The sequence below is a fragment of the Triticum urartu genome, chromosome 6A (genome assembly GCF_056163025.1).
Source record: "Triticum urartu cultivar PI428250 chromosome 6A, HENAU_Tu73, whole genome shotgun sequence".
In the NCBI taxonomy this organism is placed as follows: Eukaryota; Viridiplantae; Streptophyta; class Magnoliopsida; order Poales; family Poaceae; genus Triticum; species Triticum urartu.
The window spans coordinates 73,616,247-73,627,659 of record NC_141878.1 but is presented as its reverse complement, the minus strand read 5'-3'; the positions used below and the strand labels follow the sequence as shown (position 1 = coordinate 73,627,659).

The following is an 11,413-nucleotide window of genomic DNA, read 5'->3' as shown; positions in this document are numbered from 1 at the left end:
AACACTAGCTCGAAACTGACAAGACATTGCACCACATCACCCCTTAGCCTCAGTAGGATTTCTGGATCGATCACCTTTTGAGAGATTGCATTGAGGAATGCACATAGCTTCACAATGGCTAATCGAACATTTTTCGGTAGAAGCCCCCTCAATGCAACCGGAAGCAGTTGCGTCATAATCACGTGGCAGTCATGAGAATTTAGGTTCTGAAACTTTTTCTCGACCATATTTATTATTCCCTTTATATTGACGAGAAGCCAGACAAGACCTTCATACTGAGCAGGCATTCAAAGAAGATTTTCTTCTCTTCTTTGATAAGAGCGTAGCTGGCAGGACCTTCATACTGCTTTGGAGGCATGCCGTCTTTTTCGTGCAAACGTTGCAGGTCCTCCCGTGCCTCTGTTGTATATTTTGTCTTCCCATACATGCCTAAGCCTAGCAGGTTCACGCAAAGGTTCTTCGTCACGTGCATCACGTCGATTGAAGAGCGGACCTCTAGGTCTTTCTAGTAGGGTAGGTCCCAAAATATAGATTTTTTCTCTACATGGGTGCGCGTCCCTCAGTGTCATTCAGAACAGATAGTACACCGGGACCCTTTCCAAATATTACGTGTAAATCATTGACCATAGTAAGTACGTGATCACCGATACGCATGGCGGGCTTCTTCCGGCGATCTACCTCGCCTTTGAAATGCTTTCATTTCTTTCAACATTGATGGTTGGTCAGAAGAAATCGACGATACCCCAAGTACACATTCTTCCTGCATTTGTCCAGGTATATACTTTCGGTGACAGCTAAATAGTGCGCGCATGCATGGTATCCCTTGTTTGTCTATCCTAAAAGGTTACTGAGAGCAGGCTAATCATTGATGGTTACAAACAACAACGCATGCATGTCAAATTCCTCCTGTCTGTTCTCATCCCACACACGTACACCGTTTCCATTCCACAGCTGTAAAATTTATTCAACTAATGGCGTTAGGTACACATCAATGTCATTACCGGGTTGCTTAGGGCCTTGGATGAGTACTGGCATCATAATGAAGTTCCGCTTCATGCACATCCAAGGTGAAAGGTTATAGATACATAGAGTCACGGGCCAGGTGCTGTGATTGCTGCTCTGCTCCCCAAAAGGATTAATGCCATCCGCGCTTAAACCAAACCATACGTTCCTTGCGTCACCTGCAAACTCCTCCTAGTACTTTCTCTCGATTTTCTTCACTGCGACCCGTCAGCGGGTGCTCTCAACTTCCCGTCTTTTTTACGGTCCTCTCTGTGCCATCGCATCAACTTGGCATGCTCTTTGTTTCTGAACAGACATTTCAACTGTGGTATTATAGGAACATACCACATCACCTTCGCACGAACCCTCTTCCTGGGGGGCTCGCTGTCAATAGCTTCAGGATCATCTCGTCTGATCTTATACCGCAATGCACCGCATACTGGGCATGTGTTCAAATCCTTGTACGCACCGCGGTAGAGGTTGCAGTCATTAGGGCATGCATGTATCTTCTGCACCTCCAATCCTATAGGGCGTACGGCCTTCTTTGATGCGTACGTATTGTCGGGCAATTCGTTATCCTTTGGAAGCTTCTTCTTCAATATTTTCAGTAGCTTCTCAAATCCTTTGCCAGGCACAACATTCTCTGCCTTCCACTGCAGCAATTCCAGTACGGTACCGAGCTTTGTGTTGCCATCTTCACAATTGGGGTACAACGCTTTTCTGTTATCCTCTAACATGCGATCGAATTTCAACTTCTCCTTTTCACTTTCGCGCTGTCTCTTTGCATCAACAATAACCCGATGGAGATCATCATCGGGCACATCGTTTGGTTACTCTTGATCTTCAGCTTCCCCCGTTGCAGCATCATCGTATTCAGGAGGCACATAGTTGTCATCATCCTCTTCTTCTTTGTTGTCTTCCATCATAACCCGTATTTCTCCGTGCTTGGTCCAAACATTATAGTGTGGCATGAAACCCTTATAAAGCAGGTGGGTGTGAAGGGTTTTCGAGTCAGAGTAAGACCTCGTATTCCCACAGCTAGGGCATGGACAACACATAAAACCATTCTGCTTGTTTGCCTCAGCCACTGCGAGAAAATTATGCAGGCCCTCAATGTACTCGGAGGTGCATCTGTTACCATACATCCATTGCCGGTTCATCTGCGTGCATTATATATAATTAAGTGTGTCAAAAACCATTATAGGACATCATGAATAGATAAGTGACCAAATTAATAGAAGTTCATCATCACATTAAAACCAAAGTACATACATAGTTCTCCAGAGCATCTAATTAAACCATACATTGAAACTATGTAAAACATTTCAATGCAACAACAAATGCGATCATAATCGCAACCAAGGTAACAATTGATCCAACAGCGTAATGATACCAAGCCTCGGTATGAATGGCATATTTTCTAATCTTTCTAATCTTCAAGCGCATTGCATCCATCTTGATCTTGTGATCATCGACAACATCCGCAACATGCAACTCCAATATCATCTTCTCCTCCTCAATTTTTTTAATTTTTCCTTTTGTAATTATTTTCTTCTTCAACTAAATTTAACCTCTCGACAATAGGGTCGGTTGGAATTTCCAGTTCACATACCTCCTAGATAAAAAAATCTATGTCACGTTGGTCGGCATAATTGTCATAAACAATAAATGAACCAAATAGTTATAAAAGTTAATATATACACCACATCCGAATCATAGACAGGATGAGAGCCGACGGAGGCGGATACCAAAACCATCGCACTATATAATAACAAACAATAATAAAAGTAAGAAAATTACACGAGTATCTATCTAAATCATACACTTAAGAACTTTTTTCTTTTAGAAAAAAGATAAGATCAAGAGGCTCACCAGGGTGGTGCCGGCGACGAGATCGGCATGGGCGATCGACGGCGGTGAGGACGGGGACGGGACAGGACGGACCGCCAAACCTAGACAATCTCGAGAAAAATGAAGATTGGACAAGGAGCTTCGAGAGGAGAAAGCTTAGGTAGTGTGGCCCGAACATTTCATCGAACACCTCATGTGCATAGGAGGTGAGCTAGAGCACCACAAAGCTCTCCCCTCGCCGGCCAGAAAAATAGAGCAATGTGGAGTGCTCTGCTCGCTGGCGAAGGGGTATATATAGGCATCTCATTGGTCCCGGTTCGTGGCTGGAACCGAGACCAAAGGGGACTAATGGTTGTGGGCCAGGAGCGAGGCCCATTGGTCCCGGTTCATGTCTGGAATCGAGACCGAAGGGTCCAGACGAACCGGGACCAATGCCCCACGAGGCCCAGCCGCCCCCCTGGGCACATGAACCGGGACGTATGCCTCCATGGGCCCTGGTTCATGACTGAACCGGAACTAATGGGCTGGCCAGGCCTGGACCAAAGCCCTGTTTTCTACTAGTGTGTAGTGTCTATTTTCCAAACCGAATTGAATAACCAAAAATCAATTTAACCTATATTTTGGTTAAAATGGTTCAGTTTGGATTTCTGTTTTTGGTTTGGAAGTGCCCACCCATGAGGTGCGTCTGCGTCGTAATCGGTGTATCTTAGAAAAAAAACTTTTGTACCCTCGTGTACGTTACGAATCAGGAAACCTTCTAATCATTATCTTTACTAGTCGCCAACCCGTGCATTCGCACGGGCTAGCTTTTTAATATAAGATATGAATATATGATATTATGAACTACATATAAATTTAGAGTCTAGTTTACTATTTAAGACACATGGGACTAATTTTTGTTTCCAATTGTTTTTGAGCATTTCCAGCTGACTCATTGATTGGTTATTTTTTAGGGTAGTGACTATTTAGTCCCGAAGCTTCATGAATTAGTACTTTTTTCATTCTGTAGTTATTGTGGTTGTTCCATAATTAACTATGTATTTTGCAAATAAGTCCTACATTGTGTATTGACTAAGTGTAGACAAAAATCTTAGTTATTTCCCTTTTGTCAGTTGTGTATTGACTATTTTTTGCAAAAGTATTAATTGCTATATATATACAATATCAATCCGATTACAAAAAGAAGGCACACTCTTTTCGACATTCAAGTCTGGCCTTAACTTTAACCAATAAAACGTGGCTATGTCTCGTTAAAATTACATCATTAATAAATTCATAAAAAAGGATATTTGACATGTATAAAAAAGCCAAGTGAGAACCTAACAAATGCATGTGACTTTACTTAATATAATTAAGTTGAAAAAAGACAATAAATGCTAAATATCAGATTTTTTTTTGCGGGAAGAAAATTTATTCTAATGAGCAGCAATGAATTTTAGAACAAATAAGTTCTATAGTAAGGTATCACATGAATGTTCTTACTTCGTGATAGATGCAAATGATCTCTGAAATAAAAAGTTATTTTTCAAAAGATTGCTTACTTCATGATGGATGTCAAAATATTGGTACGCACACACTAAATCTGTCTTTTTTTCCAGATATCTCATTATCAAATCATACACTCTAGCTTAAAACATCAATAAATAGTGTACAACATGTTGTTAAGATAAACTCCACAAACATACGTCAAATAAGAATACATGAAGTATATATATGGTAAGTATACCGATTGTAATGATGCAAACTCTATCAAATAGTTAAGCTAAACGGGTTTTAAAAAGAGATATACTGAAAAAATGTAGCATGGATTTTTTTATTTTAGTACAAATGATACTGTGAAATAATATTTGTAACTGAAACATCCATATTTTTATTACATGAAAAAAGATTCACTCATCTAACTGCATAGGAACATTAATTTGATAATCAGTGCATCAGTATAATCTTACTAATAGAGCTGAAGTAAAAACTTTCTAACAGAGTTGAAGTGTCCAACCAAAACTTATTAGAATACAGAAATTATTATTACAACAACATAGTTTGTACAGGAAGGTGTAGGTGTATGTTCTACTAAAAGTAATAATACATACACACTCAATTTTTTCCACTCCAGCAATTTCATTGGCCTGAAAAGTAAACTAAAATGAAGTGTGCCATTTGTCCCCATAAGAATCCTCTGCCAACAAAACGATAGTACTTTGGACAATTATGAATGGTTGATCTAACCAAAAGTGTCATCTGCTGCAATAGACTGGAACATCGCCAATACCTTGCAAAACCGAAAAGGAAAATTTCTCACAATGGGCGTGTACTTAGACCCGAGAAGCAAAGTATCAGCAAATTACATAAATTCAGAATGTAAAAACTGAGGTAGAAATCATATGCTAAAATCTTTTGATATCTGCTAAGTTCTGATATGGTGACATTATATAAACATATGCTGAACTTCAAAGGAAGTACATAATTAGAAAAATAAAGTATCCATATCGATGCACAACAACTATATAAATCAGTTCTCACCTAAATGAAAATGCTCGCAAAGAGATGCTCTTAAAATCTTGAGTAGTTGGATATCAGTTAAATGAAGGTAAATCAAAGAAAAACTAATAACTTATAAGCATTGATATTCTCTTTTTTCTAGTAAGCTTTCATGAGACCTCCATACCATTATAGATACAGATGATAAACAAAAGGCAAGTATCTTGCAAAACTAATTAGATATATATTGTCAATGGCGATCAGAATTGCTATCCAGAGCATCGATGAACACATCCTGCAAAACAACATAATTCAATGTCATAGATAAGGTTTGTAAATATCCGAACACATAAAAATAACAATAAACTAAGGAAGCAACAACCATATCTGCATCTATTGTATATGTATGTGTGGTCCAAACATATCTAAAACTCCCATAATCAAATCCCATGCAGCAAAGCGAAATCATATCAGTCATTTTCTTAACTTCACATACAAAGTATCACATCAGGCGGCCCATGCAAAAATTACAGGAAGAGAAAGAACTAACCAAAAGGAATTCAAGTTCCTCTTACGGCTTTGATCTGATGTGTTCCATTTATTGTTGGGAAACCTCGATATCAAGCAGTCAATCTTTTTCTCATCGAATGGAGAAGGCACACACGCGGTAAGCAGCCATTGGATGGCAAGTTGAGAGCACTTTGTGAGATCGTCGTGTCTGGCAGCAAGACTCTATCGTCAGAGGGGAGTATGAGCAGTCTGGGCAGCACTGCAATGTATCTGTATGCACACATGATTTTGTGGTTGGAGACGAAGCAAACATAGGCTGCCACCGTCGGCGTAGCGCACAACCTGGATGATGCGGAGATCACGGAGACTTTATCATCGGAGGGGACTACGCGGATCCTAGGCAGTGCTGCTGTTGGTAAGTATATGCACGCATGATAAACTCCTGGTTGGAGACGAAGCAAACATGGGCTGCCGCCATCATCGTAGCACACAATGAGGATGATGCGGAGATCATGGAGAAGAATAGATCCTCAGATCACAAAGAGATGGTTATCAGCTGCGATTATTTTTTTTGTAGGGTCAGCTGCGATTAAATTTAAACGACTCGCAAGGAAAGCCTTTTCCTTTGCACGTCTCTATAGGAGATCATTGAAAGTTAGTTTTCTTTTCTGTTTTTGCATGCATGCGTATACAACATTTTTTAGGAAACCTTCTGCATGCCTTGCACGTTTTCAGGAGATAAACCAGGCCTGCTATTTTCATATAAAAGAGATAATTAAAGTTAGTTTCTTTTTTTTCATGCATGTAGGTAACCCATGTGAAAAAAAATTATTTATTGTACGCCAACAAATATTTTTTTCTGAAACTTTGCATCTAAAAGTCTGAACGTGAGGTTTTGTATTGAGTCCATTGATAGATATATTGTAGATCAATTTTTGGGGACTAAATCTGGTCGTTATAATTCGATCCCACTATATTTTTTTTTGAGGAACTGATACCACTAAGAGTGGTGCTTGTGAATTTCTCTAATTTCTCCGATTAACGTGGCGCATGTATGGTAGTAGATCAAACCTGGATCAATCTATCCCTGTTGCGAGGAGTGCGAGCAGCGGAGTACCAGAGAAGCATAAGGCGGCTATTGCAGTAACCGATGACAACGTACCGGGAGGGGCAGTCGAGTAGTGGAAGCTTCATGGCGCAGGAAATAACAGGCTTGGTACACCATTGAAATCCATGGACTGATCAATGTGGAGGCGACCTTCAAGATGAACAGAGATATGGGTTGTCTTTCATCGTAGGGGTAGCAAGGAATTAACGTGGAAATCTGGTGCAAGTTGTATAAAACATGGACTATATTTAATGTAGATCGTGGTGCAGTTGTACAAAACATGGACTCTTTTCAAGAGAGAGACGTGAGAGTTTGATGGTGGGCCATTGTACAAAACTTGGACTCTTTTCAAGAGAGGGACGTGAGAGTGGGCCGTTATTAACTTGGTCGTGCAAGTTGGATGGTAGTAGTAGATAGATTGCTATTTTTTTCTTCTTATTTTTTTACAGCTGAGAAAAGCGCCTTTTTTTGCTTAGGAGGATTTTATCGTTGGATCTACACCGTAATAATTCGGTCCCACGCTAGATGAACGGCTCGTAAAATCTAATTTACGTGGGAATTTCTAGGAAGTCTGGAATTAGTATAGGTATATATATATATATATATATATATATATAGATATAGATATAGATAGATATATAGATAGATAGATAGATAGATAGATTACTTGTTTGAGAAAATTGTGTAAATCCTTAAGCTTGGTGCCCATTTTTACAAGAGCCAAAAAAGTGCTCTGCTGCTATCCTTTTGCATATATATTACTCCTTCATATACATTTTTTGTATGTAAAGTAGAACTTGTAAGTAGACGATTTGCAATTGCATTAATCTGCCAGCTGAACTTGACATGATAGGATGGCTGGCTATGTCCTGCACTCCAACTCAACTGCTTGTTGCTCCTCCTGCTGGTCCAGCATTTGCTGCTGCAGCGCCTTTTCGGCCTCAATCTTTCTGAATGCTGTAGAGCTGATCTTGTTTCCTGTAGATTTCTCTGGCACTAGTTCCGCCACCTCAATCTAGGACAATGATAGGAAAAATCAGTTTGTCATCTTGCAGCACCTACCTAGAAGGTGTACTTTCTGGAGCAAATAGTTAGTGATGTTGCAACCAAACCTCCAGCTGTGTGAGGCCTCTCTCGGCCCTCTTCCTGTTGACAGCATGCCCTCCTGGCAATGTCTCCTTGCTGGTCCGAGAATTGCATGGAAATAATGACAGATTAAATATTTCACACTTGTGTAGAGAATAGAGATTAGTTTTTATGATACTTCGCCATGCTAGAAAAATAGAAATCCTGTTAGAAAAAAGAAGCAAGCCGGGCTATTAAGAAGCCTAACCTGACAACGATCGCCTCCAGAGCCTCATCGACAATGGAGGGGCCATAAGGGTCGATGATTGGTTCGACATGAACCTCAAGATCCGGCTTGACAGACTAGCAAGTTGACAGCGAAATGTATCAGATATATGACAAGACGCGAAGCTAAATTTCAGGCTTACTGGCTGAAAATGGTGCAAGAAGCAGGACCCAGGTAATTGTCACTTTCTAGTACCAAAATGCAGATTGATGCTATACATAAGCGAGTACTACCTATTAATCTAGCGAGCTGAGTTCAGGTGTTACATAGGCTGAGGAACAAGAGACTTTTTACGATTGGGTGAAAGATACCTTGATATAATCCTTGACATTTTCCATCCGCGTCTCGATTGGTTGTATCAGGTAACCATACTGCAAAGTGCAAACGAACCACCAAAAACAAGAGATGGCCATCAGACATATGCACACAGATTTTATCTAGAATAAATCTAGATGCCATGACCAATAGCTAGGCAGCTTTTACAAAGAGAATGTATGCAATTCAACTAATAATTGATGCTTTGAGGTAGACATATGCAGCTCAACCAATGATTGAGTAACCCTACCAGAGGTGTGTGTCAGGTGCCCATGGAGCTTCAACACCCTGTCCACATTCATTGAATTTTGTGTAGTTGCCCGGTTGTATTCGTAGAATGGAAGATTGCTTGCTAAGGGTACTGCTCAACTACTTATCAATGTACATATTCTTTTTATGATAGTGACACGCTTAGGGCCTCCCTACTTTGATTAGCATGCTTCCAAGAGCGTACGAAATAGAAAAAAATAAGTGCCGGATTAACATACCATGCTCATTTGTACCATACACGGCTGAATTTCTACCAAAAATTACCTGCTTACTGAACCTTAGGAACAGATGATTATTTCCAAGAGGTTTGAGTCAATTCATGGTTTTTTGTAATATAGTGCAACGAAATGCTACATAGAAAAACTTCTTAAGGGTTCCAATGCCCCCAAATTATGCACTCAAGTGGCATTGCATGGGACGACAGAACGGATCCTTCCCCGTTTTCTTGTATACCAGAGAGGATTCGGTTGGTATGAGCTGAGAGATGACCAACAGCTAGGAGGACATGTAGATGTGGAGCAGCGTCAGCTACAGTAGTTGGCATGTCATGCGAGTTGAGACGTCTTCTCAAACTTTATTCAAAAATTGATGCGGCAGCAGCAGCGGCACCGTAGCAGTACTTTTTTCAGTGCTACTATGTCTCGTAAAATTAATTAACCCAAATGATAAGTGCTGTCTGTGTCGCACGAAACAATCCGGCCTTGATGTTTCTAAACTAAAGTTGCCGTCTGAAAAGAAAAAAAAACAACCAAAAAAACGCTCCGTGAGTTGTCATTCTCGCGTCACTAAGCTTGTCATAAAAACGTTTCGAGTTGCCATGTGTTTACCAGACGCACGACGTTTATCAGCCTCTTAGTTAATTTGGACGTATCGAAAGGACGCTAGCGAGTTGATCGATGGGTTGAAAATGTACAGCAGCAGGTGACAAATTAACGAGGAATGAGATTGAGCTAACCTTCTTCTTGGCGAGCATCGGGCCGTCGCAGACGCCGATCACGATCCGCTCCCTCGCCAGCTCCGCCGCCGCCTGTTGTCACATACATCACACGCCCAGTTTAGTGTTTTCCTTTTGTCCCGTCTAGAGATAGCACATGGCTCTGCTATGATTCACTGAGGAAAACATGCGATTCAGACGGAAGAAGCAGAGCGGGTGCTCTCGAGGGGATCGATCGACGGGCCTGATGCGGGAACGGAGATCAATTTGGCCGGCATGCGATCGGAGCACGAACGGGTTCAGTTTGCCAGCGGCGACCGGCGCGGCGAGATGAGATCATTTGACAGGGGAGAGGACGGACGGACGGACGGACCTGGAGGAAGAGGTGGTGGCCGCGGTGCAGGCGGTCGAAGGTGCCGCCGATGACGACGGCCCCATAATTATTACTACGGGGCGGCGGCGGCCTCGTAATCGTCGCGTCGTGTTCGCCGGTCTGATGGTTCGCGCCGTCGCCGGACCCCGTGACGGCGGCCTGGCCCGCAGGATTCACGACGGCGAAAGTTTCCTCTGAGCCTCCTTTGGACGCTTCCTCCTCCATGGCTGCTACCATGGCGACGCGCGCGCAGCGGCAGCGTGTAACGGAAGGTAGGTGGGGGCGGGGTTGGTTCGCGTGTGCGGCGGTGGAGGGGAGCAGCTCCGTTTCTTTATATGGAAGTTTGACTGAACTGACGACTCGCCGCTCACCACCACCGCTTCTCGGGTGGTGGGCTCTGGCCAGCCTTGAAAATTCGTTTTCGGAGCTTTGAGAGTTACTTTTGATTAAGAAAATCTGAGGAATCTTTGAGAAATACTAGTAGTACACTTCCTTTAATGAAGTTGGTATAAAGGTAAGACACTTATTTTTAAGACGGAGTAAGTATTTTATTAGAACTTTGCCTGCAATGTTTATTTTTTGCACGGTAATGTTTATTTGGTTTTTAGGATTGGAAACATACTACAGTAGATTTTTTTTCCTTTGGTCTAGTTTGAATTAAATTTAAAAGAAAAACATTAATTTAGTCTAATCTCTTCTTCGAAGCCAAAAAGTATGATCTCTCTCCTTTTGTTTTGTTTCAGTGACAGCTAGATGATACACCTAATCATTCATCCTTTAGAAAAAATCATATGGTTTCCTTTTTCAACAAACAATATTTATGGTTTATTATTATAGTTTCCCCTATATATATTGTAGTTTTATATGTGTTTTAAACTCATAATGACACTTCATTTCTATATTTTTACTATTGCAGATTTATTTATTTATAGCAGTCAGTTAGTCATTGTTGCCCTACAACCTTACATGAATTTATCGCTGCTGGAATCGCTGCTGGAATCTAATCGAAACCCTAGCAATTAGGATTCGGTTTTAAGTCGATTAAATGGGCGATTGAATTGACATGCGTTGAGTTGCTCCAGTTTGCAATCAGTATGGACATCTATTTAGGATTGGATTCCTGCCAGCGGTACTAATGGCAACTAGTTTTGAAATAAAAAACCCTAAAAATTAGATTTTGTTGAATGGAGCCCATTTTAGATTGTTTTGTGGTGATTTTGA

The 11,413-nt window shown here is 41.1% G+C and overlaps 1 protein-coding gene across 1 annotated transcript; it reads right to left on the bottom strand.

Annotated features, from left to right (window-relative positions):
* Positions 1 to 7,588: 7,588 nt before the first annotated feature.
* On the bottom strand, positions 7,589 to 10,513 carry LOC125516055 (phosphopantetheine adenylyltransferase). Its single transcript, XM_048681542.2, has 6 exons — positions 10,193 to 10,513; positions 9,841 to 9,912; positions 8,612 to 8,671; positions 8,283 to 8,377; positions 8,062 to 8,131; positions 7,589 to 7,964 (listed from the first exon to the last, which is right to left on the bottom strand). The coding sequence occupies exons 1-6, from the start codon at positions 10,427 to 10,429 to the stop codon at positions 7,812 to 7,814; spliced, it is 687 nt and encodes a 228-aa protein (XP_048537499.1). The 5' UTR covers positions 10,430 to 10,513; the 3' UTR covers positions 7,589 to 7,811.
* Positions 10,514 to 11,413: the final 900 nt, after the last annotated feature.